Below are 18,213 nucleotides of genomic sequence, written 5' to 3' on the forward strand. Positions count from 1 at the left end.
ACAACATGCACTTTGTATTTGGAGGGTCCCTTGCTAATTTTGTGCTATTGCACATTCAGATGGTGGAGCTGCTGCCTTTGGTTCTGTGAGAGAAGGCTCATTGTGAATGGAGAGGGGATGAGCAGGCTTGAAGCTTTGACTACAGATTGGTCCTCAGGCAAATGGTAGGGAAAAAAGATTCTAATGTCTGGAAATGCCTTTAAAATGATCCATTCCCTGTGGCACCTGGGTTATTCAGTCACTTAAGTGTCTGACTTGATTTTGGTGCAGGTCATGATCTCTGGGTTATGAGATCGAACCCCACATCAGGCTGGGTGCAGGGCCTGCTTGGCATCCCCTTTCCTTCTGCACCCCCTCTTAAAAAAAAGGATCCATTTCCACATACCCCAGGCTGAAGGTCACTGCCTCGTCACATCCTGGAAAGGAGGCAGCTTAAAGGGGAGAGGGTGTTCTGGCCAGAGATCATAATGGAGCAACTACTGCTTGTGAAAGTAAGCCACCTGCATTTGTTGGCTCTAGATTGCAAAAAACCTTAGGATTTAGAAACCTGTGTGGTGGAATGTTTGAGATGGTTCCATAAAGATTCAGTAATGTGGTCTCTTGGGTTGCCTCTGTAGGTTATTCCTGCTGGGGTGTTAGCTTTGTTTTTGTCTTCCCTTTGGGCTAAGATTATACTTAAAGAGTGCCATCCAAGCACCTCAGTAGGTAGTAGTTTAAGGGTTAAAAATCTGGGCTGAAATCTTGCCTATAGTTGTGTAGTGGATAAGTACCTACCTCTGTTGGTGAGGATTCAAATGGCTCGATAGTTCATATATCTAGAACAGTGCCTGGCACATACTATAGTGCCCAATAAATTACAGCTATTATTTAGCAATTTGTTTCAAAAGCCTTTCCCCAAAATGTTTAGAAATACCTTTGCAAGTTTTTCTTACGGTCCACTGTGGAAAATTTTATTGAAGGAAAGAAGGACAGCTAAAGTGGGAATGGAAGGGAAGGGATACACCAGTGGGGGAGTGAGTTTGGCAACAAAACACACATTTTTTTCCTTTTAAAGTAGGGGCTTAAACTCATGACCCTGAGAGAAAGACCTGAGCTGAGACAGAGTCAGACACTTAATCAATGAGCCATAGAAGCCACAACAAAATACGTTTTAAAGAAGGTTTTTTAGTGTAGTCTAGGTTGCTGCCAGCTGAAGTAAGACGGTGCCTGTGGGATTTATCTTGGTCTTTAAATCTGAAGTCCACTGATAAAACCCAAGCTCTCTCTTCTCAGGCAGGAGCTGTGTGATCATGCAGTCAGGAATACAGGCCAGCCCCTGTCCCAGGGAAGCAATAGAGATGGTATGAAAACGAGGTCCACCAATCTCCTGCAGGTTTACCATAGCCACAGCCCACGCTAAGTCTGAGAGAGGGCGTTCCCACACTTCAATGTTGTCTTCCTGAAAAGTAAGCCAAGAAAATAGGTATGAGAGCTTGGTAACAGCAAGAAGCTGCCTTGTTGGTAGTGGCACTCAGTATTATTGTCAGAACTACTGAGCACTTCTGGGAAAAATTAAAATCCTACAGCATGCTTTGGCAATAAGGTAATGGTCAGCAAAAAAAGGAGCCTCATTACTGATTACAACATGAAGATTAAAAGTAAATATTCTCAAAAGATGAGTGCACATCCTCTTATTTAACAGATTTAGGCCCAGGACAATGTGGTACTTGGGCATAAGGCCATTCCATCTTAAAACGCACAAACATTTAGATGAACCGTAAACTAGAAGGCAAGAGTATGTTCCTGGCCAATTCCTATTTTCTCCCATACAACATTATTTACTGTACCTTTCTAAGCCGGTACCCCTGCTTGCCCAAGGGGTCTTGGTTGATGGCAATTACATCCTTATTCTGAAGGAGGGCTTTGGCTTGAGGGCTGATGTGTCGGAGGTCATTGGACATGAGTAATGGAGCGGCCATGATAGCCCACAGGGCCATCTGAGTTACCTGCTGATCCCAGCTGAGGCCAAAGTTACCAATCACTAACTGGGACAAAGAAGAGCAAGAATTTAAATTAAAAAAATGAAACATTTTCAAAGTTACCTAGACATAAGCCACTTTCTATGGCACCCTGCTCTGAGTATTCTCAGGTAAGGCCTGCTTCCAGGAATTTTTCCCTTCTGATTTACCTTGAAAAATCAAATAGGAAACAGGTCCACTGCATGGGCTTGAACAAGGAGGGCTCAGGTTCTTACCATATCTGGGTCATTCCAACCCCCTGGTCCTGCGACATCAACAATTCTCTTCTGGTTAGATGATGTCCAGGCCAAGATACTCTTTACACTTTGCCAAGAATCATATACATCCTCAAAATTTCTCCAGTGATTGCAGTACTGTCGGATTTCTGTGTAATTGGGCTGTGAAAACAGACATAACTCTTTTATTTACTTTCTACTACCATTCTTGCAACATGGAAACAGTCAAGTTTATAATGGAATTTCACTGTAAGAAGTCTACTTCAGAAGTAGGCCATATAACTTAAAATCTCTCCTTTAAATGGCTTTAATATTGTTTATGCTGGAAATTTGCCAAATGGTAACTAAGTATCAGGATTCTGAAGATTTTAACTTTTTTCACAAATTACTGGATTTTCACACTTTCTTAAAATAGACATGTATCACTTCTGTAATCAAATAATTAAAATGATCTGTATAAGTAAAAATAAAGGCTGCAAAATTACATAGGACAAATAAGCATAAGAGAAGGCAATCTGAATCCGAGGTACATACTTTATTAATGGAACGAATAACAAGTTTGTAGATAGGGAGAAAGAATATCAGGTTTACGATGCTGAGAAAGGGGAGAGTATTTTGCAGAGATTAGAAGCAAAGAACAGGGATTCATTCTATAAGTAATTATTAAACACTTACCATAAGCTAGGGATACAGTGATAAAGTCAGACAAGGTCCCTGCCCTCCTGGAGCTTACATTCTAGTGGGGGAGACAGACAATAAGCCAGTAAACAAATAATTCCATACAGTGCTAAGTTCTTACAAGGAAATTCAGCTGATCAATATGATAAAGAATAAATGGATAGAGGGCTATTTGAGAGTACAGAAGAGCTGTTTGAATATGTAGCATTTGGTTTGAGACTTAAACGTTAAAAGGAGACAGCCATTTAAAAATCTTGGATGAAGAATGTACCAGGCAGAAAACAAAATGCAAGTGTAAAGTCCCTGGGGCAGCAGCAGGCTTGTGTGTTTTGAGGGAAAGAAAGAAAACCCAGTGCAGTCATGGAAAGAGGGAGGGTAGGCTGGATGAAGGCCAGGACCACATCAGTGGAGTGTGATTTTATTCTAAATGCAATGGGAAGCCAGTTACGGCTTTTTTAAGCAGGGGACTGATAGGATTTACATTTTAACAAGATCACTGTGGTGCTGCTTGGAAAACTGATGGCAAGATGATGGAGATGGACTAGGCTGAGCGGAGAGGATAGTGGCTGGAAGACCAGGGTGGATGCAACAGAGATGGAAAGAAATGGGCTGATTTGGGATGCGTTTTGTAGATAGTACTGACAGGATTGCTGGCGAATAGGCTGTGAACTGCAGAACAAAGGGAAGAATAAAAAATGACTGATTTCCGGGGCACCTGGGTGGCTCAGTGGTTTAAGCCTCTGCCTTCAGCTCGGGTCATGATCTCAGGGTCCTGGGATGGAGCCCCACATCGGGCTCTCTGCTCAGCGGGGAGCCTGCTTCCCTTCCTCTCTCTCTGCCTGCCTCTCTGCCTACTTGTGATCTCTCCCTGTCTATCAAATAAATAAAAATCTTTTTTTAAAAAAATGACTGATTTCCAAGATTAGAATTCAATTACAGCAGGGAAGAGGGTGAGAAGTGACTGGATCCTGAGAGAGATTGTAGGATGAGCCTGTTAAACAAGACTGGACGTTGAAGGAGACCCTTCAGTCTCCTTTGTTCTTAAGTTCTGAAAATCTATCAGCAAGGCTCTGTTGGATTGTGCGCTCACTAGCTCACCTTACGAAAAGGCCACATATAAAGGGGCCACTCACAGGAATACACAATGCTTCTGCCAGTCCTGTTCAGGGCCAAGGACATATGCTTATAACCTGTATGAGAAAACAATGGGTAAAATGAGGTAAAGAAAGGAATTTCCAGCTGGCGTTGTGTATTTTAAAAAGAGGCTGCCTGGAAGGGCTGTGGTTATATTTTAAACCAGGAGCAGTGATGGGTGGTTACTCTGTGATTAAATTGTGTTTAGTACCTCCCAGACTGCTGGGATTGTTCTCAGGAGGTAGTGTGGGATGGTGCATACACTGAGGAAAGGGAGGAATGTAGATGCTCTTTTCTCTGGAACTAACATTCCAGATGCTTTCCCAAGTGATGTTATGGAAAGTTATAATTACTATTTGTAATAAAGTCAGAGCCCTCCTGAATGAACTGTGCACATTATTAGCCATGATTAGGCATGCATGGATTTTACATGCATGCATGAAGGAATGCATGGACAAACTGAAAGAAAAGAGGTAGGAGCTCTGGCACATTGAGAATAATTATTTCCGGTGATGTGACTAAGCATTTAAAATGTGATGATGAGCTCTTTGGAATGCTCCAGTTACCCTGGCCTCCAAGTTTCTTCCTTTGCTCATGGGTAATTCATACCTTTTTCCAAATGTTCCACGCTGTCACAGTAACAACCATCAAATTTTAGCAGATCTACTCCCCAGTCAGCAAAGGTCTTGGCATCAATATCATAGTGTCCAAAACTCCCAGGGAAGCCTGCACAGGTTTTATTTCCAACATCTGCATAAATTCCTAGCTTCAGTCCTTTGCTATGAACCTGAAATGAGAGAAAAGGATCACCACAATAGAAGGGCAATCATGAATTAGAGAGAAACACTCTAGGCTGGGGGCACAGATAAGTATATTTCACTAGGAATCAGGGGCTTTTTTCACAAACCCCCCAAATTATCCAGATGAGTTAGCTGGGAGACAAAGTCTCCAATGTTGCTGAGTTCAAACTACATATGTAGGTTATGATACAGAACTAAAGGGAAAGCTATCACTCTTATCTTTTTCTAATGGGATCCTAAAAGTTACCTTTCCATGGCAGTGATACAATTATCTGGACAAAGACTCTCACCATGACCATACCTTAGGCTCCTCTGTGCCCTCTTCTCAAGTAGGTCTTACACTGTTTCAGCAAGAATCCTGCTAAGTCATCGCCTTACCCTTGATATCTAATCAAGTTTCTCATCCCCCTGCTCTTCATGTCTAACTCCTTGGCCTGCCTGCCTTTAGAGAGAACCCTCTTGCCCTTAATGTCTCCTCTTGGTAATTTTCCATCCACTGACCCCCTCAAGTCTGCTCACTGACTCTAAAACCCTACTCGTCTTTGTTGTATCTGAAATTGATCTTGGCTCTTTCCCCTATTACAGTAGTCGTGAACACATCTGTCTTCATTGCCTTTAACTAGCATCCAGCTCTGTTACTCCTTAATTTCCAGAATATATTCCTTCTGTCTTTGACTTTATACTTACAATTGTAATAGCTTCACAAAGCATATGGAAATATATGCACACATTTCAAGACCCAAGTTCCCTTTTCCTCCTAGAGAATTCAGTGGTTTCAGCAAAAGGAGAACTTCTTCAATACTGGCCTCAAGTGCTACTGAAAGACTGGGATCTGCTGATGGAATGAAAATTCCATCTGAGAAACCTTACAATTTGATATTTAGATAATAGATGCTATTTTACTTTCTCAGTTTTTCTGAATAAGCTTCTGTACAAAAGTGCTTACAGTCTCCTGAATGAAAGAGCATTATCTGTAAACTCACATAATCAGCAAGGCCTCGGATCCCACTTGGAAAGCGTTTAGGGTCTGCCTGAAGTCTGCCTTTTGAATCCCTTTTGGGAGCCATCCAACAGTCATCAATGCAGAGGTACTCATAACCTACATCCTTCCAGCCATCTGACTCCATGAGTTCTGCCATCTGCATGAAGAGCTTCTCACTGAAAGAGAAATTCCAAAAATTGTTGTAATTCATTGAACAAATAATAAGGCATCTTTTGCTTTTGCAAGTTTTTTTTTTCAACCCAGTTACTACCCAGTTCAATAGTAATCAGCAAGGTAAAATGGACTGGGGCCTTTTAAAAATTTCCCCCTGGCCAAATACTTCCATCCTAAGAACCTCAAACAATTAGGAATGAGAAATACATGAAATTGAAAACATAATTAGAACTAAGATGAAAGTTCAGTAAAGTAAGAAACCACAAAGTTACTATAATCAACAGCTTCTTAGATATTAACAATAACCTGTTTGGAAAAAAAACCCAACAACAAGATACCACGCACAAGAGCAACTGAAAAAACAACAGAAAAACCTAAAACACCTAGAGATAAATTTAAGACATGTGCAGGATCCATATGAATAAAACTATAATGCTCCCAAATGATTTCAGTAAATGGAAAGATGTTATTTTGCTCTGGGATAAGAAAACTCAATATTAAAACACACTTTATACATTGTTTAAAATAGGCTCAACGCCAGTGTGGATCCCAACGTGGTGCTTGAACTCACGACCCTGAGATCAACACCTCAGCTGAGATCAAAAGTAGGATGCTTAATCCTACTGAGCCACCCAGGCATCTCTTATACATTTAACAAAATCCTGAAAAAACCCCAAAAGGACTTTTTTAATAAAAGATTTTATTTATTTATTTGACAGATAGAGAGAGAGAGATCACAAGTAGGCAGGCAGAAAGAGAGGGGGAAGCAGGCTCCCTGCCAAGCAGGTAGCCCGATGCAGGGCTCCATCCCAGGACCCTGAGATCATGACCTGAGCCAAAGGCAGAAGCTCAACCCAATGAGCCACCCAGGTGCCCCCCCCAAAAGGACTTTTTAAGGAACTTGGCAACATGGTTCAAAATTTCACCAGAGAGATAAAACATATGAACATTCTACAAAAGATAAATGAAACTGGTACAGTACCTGTAGCATTAGAATACACAAATCAATGGAATTAAAGAGAAAGTTCTGAAAGAGATCCTTCCAGCCATCTGGTATCATGGAATCTAGTATATACATATTTTTTAAAGATTTTATTTATTTATTGAGAAAAAGAGTGAGAGCATATGCAGGGGTGGACGAGGAGGGGAGGGGCGGACAGAGAGGGAGAAGCAGGCTCCTCACTGACCCTGGAATCCTCACCTGAGCTGAAGGCAGACCCTTAACCAACTGAGTCAACCAGGTATCCCAGGAATTCAGTATATATCAAATGTGGCGTTCCTTATAGGAAAATAAGGTCCAGGTGGATTAATGTTTAAATATTTTAAAAATCCATTAAAAAAAAACTACTAGAAAATGTAGGTGACTATATTATCTTCGGGTAGGTAAAGACTTTCTCAACATGATGCCAGAGCCAGAAATCATAAAAACCAACATAAGCTGGAACCACCATTTTCATAATATATGATAGACCAAACACCCATACACACACAGCCCCAAAACCAAACCCAAAACATTTCAACTAAAAAATAATTAAGTGGAAATAAAAACACCAGATTGGCAAAGTTTTAAAAGAATGACAAAAATGCAGCGTTGGCCAGGGTGTGGGGAAATAGTCATTCTCATACACTGTTCTTGGGAATGCACATTTGTAAAACTCTTGGGGAGGATAGTTTGATATGTAACAAAATAGTTTGATATGTAACATACCTTTGGATCCAGTATTTACACTTTCAGGAAAGAATCTTACAATGTAAAAGGATGATTAACACAGCTTCACAATAATAAAAAAGAAATTAAAAAAGAAATTTGAAGAGCTTGAATAGCTATCAAGAGGAGGTTGCTTAAATAAATTATATACATATAATTTGCATTTGTGAAGCGCTTATTCTGTGCCAGGAAAACTTTATTTTCACTATAATTTTCTTTACTATCTATATTTTTATTTATTTATTTATTTATTTTTAAAATTTTTTATTTTTTATAAACATATATTTTTATCCCCAGGGGTACAGGTCTGTGAATCACCAGGTTTACACACTTCACAGCACTCACCAAAGCACACACCCTCCCCAATGTCCATAATCCCACCCCCTTCTCCCAAACCCCCTCCCCCCAGCAACCCTCAGTTTGTTTTGTGAGATTAAGAGTCACTTATGGTTTGTCTCCCTCCCAATCCCATCTTGTTTCATTGATTCTTCTCCTACCCACTTAAGCCCCCATGTTGCATCACCACTTCCTCATATCAGGGAGATCATATGATAGTTGTCTTTCTCTGCTTGACTTATTTCGCTAAGCATGATACGCTCTAGTTCCATCCATGTTGTCGCAAATGGCAAGATTTCATTTCTTTTGATGGCTGCATAGTATTCCATTGTGTATATATACCACATCTTCTTGATCCATTCATCTGTTGATGGACATCTAGGTTCTTTCCATAGTTTGGCTATTGTGGACATTGCTGCTATAAACATTCGGGTGCACGTGCCCCTTTGGATCACTACGTTTGTATCTTTAGGGTAAATACCCAATAGTGCAATTGCTGGGTCATAGGGCAGTTCTATTTTCAACATTTTGAGGAACCTCCATGCTGTTTTCCAGAGTGGCTGCACCAGCTTGTATTCCCACCAACAGTGTAGGAGGGTTCCCCTTTCTCTGCATCCTCGCCAGCATCTACTATCTACATTTTTTTGCATTTTCATGCATTAGTTTTATTACCACATATAAAAATATAAAAATAAACCCACCACTACTTAGAAAAAAACGGAAAAGACAAAAAGAAATATGTGATGGGAAGTACATTCAGCATCCCTGTATTAAGCCACCACAGCTTTGAACTGTGCCTGTAAGCATCTGTGATTTATCTCCATTTATTTTGTGCATCAAAGCCAAGAGAGGTTATATTTTGGGCCTGGGAATGCTCAAAAAATTTTCCATATAAATTAATGGTAATTCTTCACTTTAAGCCATTTCCGCTTATGGAACTCTCAACTTTTGGACACCAGGGGAAACCTTCATAAAGTTCCTCCAGGTCAATCTTCTAGCCAGATGCCACTAGCTAGGGTGGCTGGGGGTGGGGTATTTCAGAGACTCCCTGGTTCCTCTAAACTTCCTCCAGTTACAGCCAAGGAACCCCTGGCCCCCAAAGCAGAAGAAACAGCACGTGTCTTAGTCCTCTGTCTCTCCTACTCACCCCAGCTGTGGTCACTACCCGTGCGTGGCAGACAGAGGCCGAACATCTGTTCACAAGAAGGGCCTGAACAGAACTGGATGGTGAATGGATCAAGTTCCTAGTTGGGTGATCCAGCACGGAGAGATGGAGAAGCAGGGGCTGCTGGCCCGACTCCTACCGCAGGAGGGGCACGCCAGAGAAAGTTTAGTTCTCGTTTCCAACCAGGGCAATTTGCTGGGGATAAAAAAGCAGCAGCAGGGGCGCCTGGGTGGCTCAGTGGGTTAAAGCCTCTGCCTTCTGCTCAGGTCATGATCCCAGCGTCCTGGGATCGAGCCCCACATCGGGCTCTCTGCTCAGCAGGGAGCCTGCTTCCTCCTCTCTCTCTGCTTACTTGTAATCTCTGTCTGTCAAATAAAGAAATAAAATCTTTAAAAAAAAAAAAAAAAGCAGCAGCAGTAGGGCGGCCCTCCCTCAGGCTCAAATGTTCTCTCTGCGACCCTCTATCCTCCCAAATAGAGAAGATAAACTCACGGAAAGGCGAATGCAAGGGGGTACTCAATATCTCTCATACCTGATACAGGAATCCGGCTCTCCTTGGCAGTCAGTGTTGCACATGAAGCGCTCCCAGTGCAGCCAGCCCATGGTAGGAGTCATCGCCAAGCCATTGTCCAGGGTCCTGGCACCAGGGAAGCTCCAGAGAACCAGGGCCAGGAAGCGAAGTACTAGCAAGAAGCCTGACTGCGGCACTAGGCTTTTCAGCTTCATCGCCACCGTAATGCAGTATAAATTTCCACCGGTAATCTGGGCTTTTAAGTTTAACTTTAGAAGCGGACCAATCACCGGTGAGTTATTAAATACTGACGTTATTGTTTCTCAGGCAACTGGGACGGTTATCCCCAGAGGCGGACCAATGATCAGTCACGTAAAACACACCGGAACCAATCACACTCTGCCTTTCTCGATATTGGCCCGCCCTGTTTCTATACCAGAAGGAAGTGCGGCACTTTAGAGATCCCGAGTCTAAGCCGAGAGTTGCTCACGTGACCGAGATCTCACATGACGTAGGCGGTCACGTGATCAGTCGCTTACGTGAGCAGAAGTAGTTCTGGTCGTCGTCTACCGTCTCGCTATAGCCGTTTGAGGGAAGAAGGAGGAAAATTATCCGGTATCGTTAGAGGTTGGTGTGTGGGTGGGAACTGGGGGCCCTAGGGTGGTGATGCTGAAGACTAAAGTAGGATCCGCGGGCCGCCTCCGCCTTTTTCGTTCCCCGCTTTCCCCTCCCCCGCTCCCCCCATCCTCCCCCCCCCCCCCCCGCCGCCCAGTGCCGGGAAGCCGCCTTTGCTGCGCCTGGTGGGGAAATGGTGGACGTTCGTGACTGTGTGTGTGTGTTTGTGTATTTGTCTGTTTGGGCGGGTCTCAGGGGACCCTTAAGAGAAACTCTGAGGTGAAAACGCTTGAAAACCACGTCCCTGGATAAGGAAAAACAAATATTAAGACCAGTGGCTGGAGTGCCGGTCCATCCATTCAGGCACTTACTTCCCACTGATTGTCTGTCTGTAGGGGAGGCACCAAGTGAATTTATCTGTAGAGTCACATCTAGGCAGATGCTGTGTGCCTGACAGAGGCGCTCAATAAATGTTTCTACTAAATTGAACATTTAAATAACGTCTGTTTTTCTACTTACCATAACAAACTACATGTTCAGTTTCGGACATTCAAAAAATAATAGTATACTATGAATTTTTTAAAAATTAGACGTAATTAATCACCGGGAGATAAGTACTCAGTATTTTGGTGTATAAAAAGTATGTGTATAACACACGTAGAAATACACAGTTTCTTGACCCACAAATGGAATCCTGGTTTCTACTTTAGCAACTTAGTACTGGTGGCCCAGGAGATACAGTAATGAAGCAGAACCTCCCTGCCACTATAGAGGGGATGTTAATTTCTAGAGTGCTTAAGGCATGCAAAAAACCAGTCCATAAATCATCACTCAAGCCTGAAGATGGTTTATAGGGAGACTGTTATTTGTAGATTCAGTGTGCCAGGCATATAATAGGCAATTAATACGTGTTTGTTGACTCCTCAGTGTAGTTTTATGGCAGTTATTACACTTTGTACTTTCTTTCCAAGATGTCCAGTGTTTCCAGACCATGTCAGATAAGCCATCCACATACACAAAATTAGAAAACTTTATAAAAGCAAACATTTAAATTTAATTTTTTGCTAAAATAAAATGCATACAGAAAATTAAGAATGCACAAGAAATTGAAAAAATAACATTGAAAAAGCCAGAAACCTGCCACTATTAACATTTGCTGCATTCCCCATGTATATATATTTTTCTAACATTTTGTTCCAGTGACAGTGATTTTTAAAAGTTAAAAACTGTAAAGAAGTATCTTGGGTAAAGAGTGAAAATTTACCTCACTCTACCTTCTAGTTCCTGTTTTCTCAGAAAACAAACTTATATTATGTGCTTTCAGATCCTCTGTGCATTTACATGCATAATCCGTGCATGCTTATATTTTAAAATAAGTAGGATCATAACTATGCACATTTTACTTAATACATGTTGGAAATCTTACTAGGTCAGGGCAGATCTTTTTCCTTAACAGCTGCATAGGATTCCATTTTAAGGATACAGTATATTGTAATTCATTCAACCATTTCCCTATTGATGAATAGTTAGGTTCCTAATTTTCAGCCATTACTAACAGTGCAGTAGCAGTGAACATAATATGAGTATTTCTGTTGACCAGGTTCCTGGAAGGAATTTTAGTAGGGTCAAAGGATGTGTGAACATATATATATATATTTTTTTTCTACCTAGTTGAGATTATGATGCAGCCATGATTTTGGCTCATAAGATTATCGCCTCATGTTATTAAATATTTGTATAATTTTAAAATTAAAATTAATTTTTAAATAAGTAATATTCTTTCTTAATAAAATACCTTTTGAAGAATATATAGCTGCATAAATCTTTGAATTTCAGGTCATCTCTTAGGGCATGTAATCTGAATGGATTTACTGTATCAAAAAGTGTGATACGTGTTTCCAAATTGCTTTCCAGAAATATTGTATCTACTTTCGCTCTTCTAGGAGTTTTCAAGAACCTTGAATATTAGCACTGGCTTATCCTTACTGTTTAATTTTTATTGTCTTGGTGGGTGAAAAATATTGATTAATTCTGGTTTTAACTTGGATTTCTGATGATTGATGAGGTTTTTCCTAGACAATTCTCCTGTTCCTCACATCTGTATTTCCCCTGTATTTAATCTGTTATCAAGTCCCGCAGAATCTACTGCTTTCTTTTTAAATTTTTACTTTATATTTTTTAAGATTTTGTTTATTTGAGAGAGAGAGAGAGTGCATGCACAAGCGGAGGGGTGGGGGAGGATAGAGGGAGAGGGAGAAGCAGACTCCCCACTGAGCAGAGAGTCTGACCAGGCGAGGTTCCATCCCAGGACCCCGAGATCATGACCAGAGCTGAAGGTAGCCAGTTAACCCACTGAGCCACCCTGGTGCTCTCCTTTTTTAAAGCTGCTGTTGTCTTAGGGTGCCTGGGTGGCTCAGCTGGTTAAGCCTCTGCTGCCTTCTCCGGTCCTGATATGGGGGGTGGGTCCTCACTCAGTGGGAACCCTGCTTTTCTTTGCCCCCTGCCTGCTGCTCCCCCTCCTTGAGCTTGCATGCTCTCTCTCTCTCTCTCTGTCAAATAAGATCTTAAAAAAGCAAACAGAAAAAACTGCTGTTGCCTTAGGTGAATCCCTTATATCTGCCTCAAAGTGATTAGGTTTCTAGCTGATCTTGCTGGTGTCATACCAGCCCCCTCTGTTTGAGTTCCACACTGTTGCCAGGGTGATCTATTATTTGAAAGGGCTTTGATTACATCATTTCCCTCCCCTCACTCCCCTGCCCACCTCCCTCTCCTCACTCCCTTACCCTCTCCCCACCCCTCACTCCCCTGCCCTCACTCCCCTGTTTAAAATCCTTAGAAGGGCCTTAGTGTTTGTCTATCAAGTAAGGTCTTTGGGATCTTATGTCTGCCTTGCCAGCCTTACCTCTCGCCGAGCCTTATCCTGTTTTATGCTCCATCCGTAATTTTTAAAATTTACTTGTGGATCCCTGAACTGGTGAGTCTGTTTTATTTAACAATTCTGTACCAACTGTTAGAATTGACCAATTAGTCCCTGTTTTATACCACCTTTTCACCTTGCCCAGAATTTTGTCATAGCAGGGATACTGTTTATTTGCCCGTTTGCCTTTAGGCAAAGATGTATAATGCCCCTGTAGGACCATAAACCCTTTCTGGGCTTATTGATGTTTGTATCCCAAAGACAAATACTGGACTTTGCAGTTAAAAAACATGAAAGTAAAGTGTGAATTACCCATAATGTCTTTTTTTCATTTATCTCTTAGGCCTTAATATTTCTGTGATTTTACTAATTGGCATGAGTTTTTAATATAACAAGGATAGTAATGTATTGGTGTATGTATTTTTTCAGGTGTATTGTTTTGTATTGTCTTTTAATTCTTTTGAATCTTATCTTTGATGTAATGGAGTTTTTCATTTTTATGTAATCAGGGATAACCATCTTGTATTTGTTCACATCTTCCAGTGATTTTGTTGCTGTTTTTATGCTTTTATGTTCTGACTGTGATGTTAATATATGTTCAGTGTAGAAAACTTAGAATATACGTGATGTTAACATATGTTCAGTGTAGAAAACTTAGAATATACAGAAATGTCCAAAGAAAATATTCCTTTAGTCAAAAAGTTCCCATAATCCTACTGCCCAAAAATAACAACTGTTAATGGTATCCAACACATAATAGGTATGGAGTAAATAATGGTTACATAAACAACATAAAAATTTGGTGTAGTTTTTTTATTTACATGAATGTTTTAGAAAAAAGCAATACATGTGAGTTTTACAGTACTAGTTTGCTTTTTTCTCTTACTATACTGTGGACATTTTTCCATGACAGTAGTCTTCTAATTTTTTTCAGCTACACCGAAATCGCATTGAGCCAAGCTTGCCAGTAAAGAGCCCAACAGTCACCATGATGCTGAGCACAGAAGGCAGGGAGGGGTTCGTGGTGAAGGTCAGGGGCCTACCCTGGTCCTGCTCAGCTGATGAAGTGATGCGCTTCTTTTCTGATTGTAAAATCCAAAATGGCACATCAGGTATTCGTTTCATCTACACCAGAGAAGGCAGACCAAGTGGTGAAGCATTTGTCGAACTTGAATCCGAAGATGAAGTGAAATTGGCTTTGAAGAAGGACAGAGAAACCATGGGACACAGATACGTTGAAGTTTTCAAGTCCAACAGTGTTGAAATGGATTGGGTGTTGAAGCATACAGGTCCGAATAGTCCCGATACTGCCAACGATGGCTTCGTCCGGCTTAGAGGACTCCCATTTGGCTGTAGCAAGGAAGAGATTGTTCAGTTCTTTTCTGGGTTGGAAATTGTGCCAAATGGGATGACACTGCCGGTGGACTTTCAGGGGCGGAGCACAGGGGAAGCATTTGTGCAGTTTGCTTCACAGGAGATAGCTGAAAAGGCCTTAAAGAAACACAAGGAAAGAATAGGGCACAGGTACATTGAAATCTTCAAGAGTAGCCGAGCTGAAGTCCGAACCCACTACGACCCCCCTCGAAAGCTCATGGCTATGCAGCGGCCAGGTCCCTATGATAGGCCGGGGGCTGGCAGAGGGTATAATAGTATTGGCAGAGGGGCAGGGTTTGAAAGGATGAGGCGTGGTGCCTATGGTGGAGGGTACGGAGGCTATGATGACTATGGTGGCTATAATGATGGGTATGGCTTTGGGTCTGATAGATTTGGAAGAGACCTCAATTACTGTTTTTCAGGAATGTCTGATCATAGATACGGAGATGGTGGGTCCAGTTTCCAGAGCACCACAGGGCACTGTGTACACATGAGGGGATTACCTTACAGAGCCACTGAGAATGATATTTACAATTTTTTCTCACCTCTTAACCCCATGAGAGTGCACATTGAAATTGGACCCGATGGCCGAGTTACTGGTGAGGCAGATGTTGAATTTGCTACCCATGAAGATGCTGTGGCAGCAATGGCAAAAGACAAAGCTAATATGCAACACAGATATGTGGAGCTCTTCTTGAATTCTACTGCAGGAACAAGTGGGGGCGCATATGACCACAGCTATGTAGAACTCTTTTTGAATTCTACAGCAGGGGCAAGTGGTGGTGCTTATGGTAGTCAAATGATGGGAGGGATGGGCTTATCCAACCAGTCTAGTTATGGGGGTCCTGCTAGTCAGCAGCTGAGTGGTGGCTACGGAGGTGGTTATGGTGGTCAGAGCAGTATGAGTGGATACGACCAAGTTCTGCAGGAAAACTCCAGTGACTATCAGTCAAACCTCGCTTAGGTGAAGGAACACTAAACACCTGTTACAGAAATAAAAGCTCTGCATTTATGGGAGTTGTAGAATGAGAGTGATGTCTAGTATATCCAGTATGATTGGTAAATGGGAAATATCATTGATTCTGATCACTCTTGGTCAGCTTTCTCTTTCTTTTTCTTTCTTTCTTTCTTCTTTCTTTTTCTTTCTTTCCTTTTTTTAAAGAAAAAAATTAAGTTTAACAGTTTTGCATTACAGGCTTGTGATTCATGCTTACTGTAAAGTGGAAGTCAAGGTTTTACAACTTCAAGCTCAGTAATTTCGAACACTGAAACATTCATCTAGGGTATAATAACAACGTTCAGTATTGACCATAACTGTTAAAACAATTTTCAGCTTTCCTCAAGTTAGTTATGTTGTAGGAGTGTACCTAAGCAGTAAGCGTATTTAGGTTAAAGCAGTTTCACTTATGTTAAATGTTGCTCTTATACCACAATACATTGAAAACTTTGGATGCATGTTGAGAAACATGCTTTTCTGTAAAACTCAAATATAGGAGCTGTGTCTACGATTCAAAGTGAAAACATTTGGCATGTTTGTTAATTCTAGCTTTTTGGTTTAATATCCTGTAAGGCACGTGAGTGTACACTTTTACTTTTTTTTTTTTTTTTTAAAAGATCTGGGACAGTTTTGAGATGTAATACCAATACCTTAGGAGTTTGGTCATGTTGTTTGTATGAGATTCTGAGGCTTTGATTTAAATCTTTCCTTGTATTGTGATTTCCATTAGATGTATTGTACTAAGTGAAACTTGTTAAATAAATCTTCCTTTTAAAAACTGGAAAAACAATCTTGTACAGTGTGACTTTTTAAAAATGTTCTGTTGGATGAACCATTTCTTTTTTTTTATGTTCAGTTAGCCAACATACAGTACATCAGTAGTTTTTGATGTAGTGTTCAACGATTCATTAGCTGCATATAATGCCCAGTGCTCATCCCAATACATGCCCTCCTTAATACCCATCACCCAGTTACTGTATCCCCTCAGCTCCTTCCCTTCTGTAACCCTCAGTTTGTTTCCTGGAATCCAGAGTCTCTCATGGTTTATCTCCCTCTCTGATTTCTTCCCATTCATATGAACCATTTTTTTAAAAAAGATTTTATTATTTGCGAGAGAGCGCACAGGCAGGGGGAGAGGTAGGCAGAGGGAGAAGCAGACTCCCCACTGAGCAGGGAGCCTGATGTGGGACTTGATCCCAGGACACCGGGATCATGACCTGAGCCAAAGGCAGACACTTAGCTGACTGAGCCAGTTAGGCAGCCCAAACCATTTCTCTGATACAAGTCCTCTGCCCTTTAAGTTGTTTTTAATTTTTAAATTTTTATAAATGCACATTAGTATCTTTCTACATACCTTATTGTGTATATCAGTAATTATTTCTAAACTGTATGTCCAGAAGTGGAATTGCTGAGTCAAAGATACCCACATTTTTTAAGGCTTTTGATTTTGCATTATTAGAAAGATTATGGTAGGGTTATGGACATTGGGGAGGGTATGGGCTATGGTGAGTGCTGTGAAATGTGTAAACCTGATGATTCATAGACCTGTACCCCTGGAGCAAATAATACATTATATGTTAATAAAAATAATTTTAAAAAATAGGTTATGGTACTTTGTGTTTGCACCAGAAGTGTAGCCCCCCTCTGCCGCAGTGATGCATATTATTATTCTTGGTCTTGGCTAATTTGTTAGTTGAAAAATGGTATCCCATTGCTATTTTAATTTCTGTGCTTAAGATATAGGTGGAGTATTTTTCTGGTTCTAAACCTCTCATTTCCATCTCAATGTGCACAGGACTGTTGAGTTACTTTGGAGACTGGACTTCATCAAGACAGCATTCTCTAAAAGCCAAGAAGTAAAGGCAAATAAATCCCCTTCTTTTCATTTAATCATAAGTGGAAAATTTAAGGCACCTTTATATGTTTTTAAAAAAGAAGGAAGCCTATGTTATATAAATAATTCAGTTTCCTCCATGAATTTATTAATAGTCTCTAACACCCTTTAAGGTTTTTCAGGGCAGTTAAAAGCTTGTTCTTAACCATTGGTTCTCAGAATCTGATTCCCAGAATCATCTGCAGGGCTTGTAAAAACATTGATTACTGGACCTCACTCCTAGAATTTCTGAAATTCGGTAACTCTGGGTTTGTGTTTAGGAATCTGCTGATGCTCTTGGTCTCAATGACCGCATTTGTGGCCCATTCTTGTCTAATAGCTAAAGGCTCAGAATGCCAGCTTTAAGCAACTTCCTTTGTGATTATGCTTGCCTCCCCTAAAGTACAGATTGCATATGATTGTTTACAATATCTTGCACCTCCCAGGAGGACTTCAAACGCCTGTGACACCAGGGGTTATCTTACATTTCTGCATATGTAGTTGCTGTTAGCAATTACACCTCTCAGTGATCTTCGGCAGGGATGCCCTCAGGTCACTACCGGCTGCACCTGACTTCTACAAGTCAGTTTTGTGATCTCCTGACCAGCCAGGGCATAGATTGTTATCTTTGGCTCTGCTTATAGCTTGGGGCCCAGAGAAGGGCTCTGAGAGGGGAAGCAAATACCAAATTGGTATTACCCATTTATTCAAGGACA

General features: G+C 41.1%; 2 protein-coding genes across 3 annotated transcripts; one reads left to right on the forward strand and one right to left on the reverse strand.

The window, feature by feature from the left end:
- Positions 1–922: 922 nt before the first annotated feature.
- On the reverse strand, positions 923–10,019 carry GLA (galactosidase alpha). Its single transcript, XM_059157735.1, has 7 exons — positions 9,743–10,019; positions 5,829–6,003; positions 4,655–4,832; positions 4,010–4,101; positions 2,234–2,395; positions 1,827–2,024; positions 923–1,438 (listed from the first exon to the last, which is right to left on the reverse strand). Exons 1-7 carry the CDS (start codon positions 9,934–9,936, stop codon positions 1,175–1,177), a joined length of 1,263 nt encoding a protein of 420 aa, XP_059013718.1. The 5' UTR covers positions 9,937–10,019; the 3' UTR covers positions 923–1,174.
- Positions 10,020–10,215: 196 nt separating this feature from the next.
- Positions 10,216–16,414, forward strand: HNRNPH2 (heterogeneous nuclear ribonucleoprotein H2). 2 transcript variants are annotated; one of them, XM_059157812.1, is made up of 2 exons: positions 10,216–10,336; positions 14,188–16,414. In XM_059157812.1, exon 2 carries the CDS (start codon positions 14,242–14,244, stop codon positions 15,589–15,591), a length of 1,350 nt encoding a protein of 449 aa, XP_059013795.1. In that variant the 5' UTR covers positions 10,216–10,336; positions 14,188–14,241; the 3' UTR covers positions 15,592–16,414. The 2 variants fall into 2 exon arrangements, with proteins under 2 accessions (XP_059013795.1, XP_059013794.1); XM_059157811.1 differs by having other exon boundaries at positions 10,216–10,348; positions 14,188–16,233.
- The last annotated feature ends 1,799 nt before the right edge of the window (positions 16,415–18,213 follow it).

The sequence above is a fragment of the Mustela lutreola genome, chromosome X (genome assembly GCF_030435805.1).
Source record: "Mustela lutreola isolate mMusLut2 chromosome X, mMusLut2.pri, whole genome shotgun sequence".
Lineage (NCBI taxonomy): Eukaryota > Metazoa > Chordata > Mammalia > Carnivora > Mustelidae > Mustela > Mustela lutreola.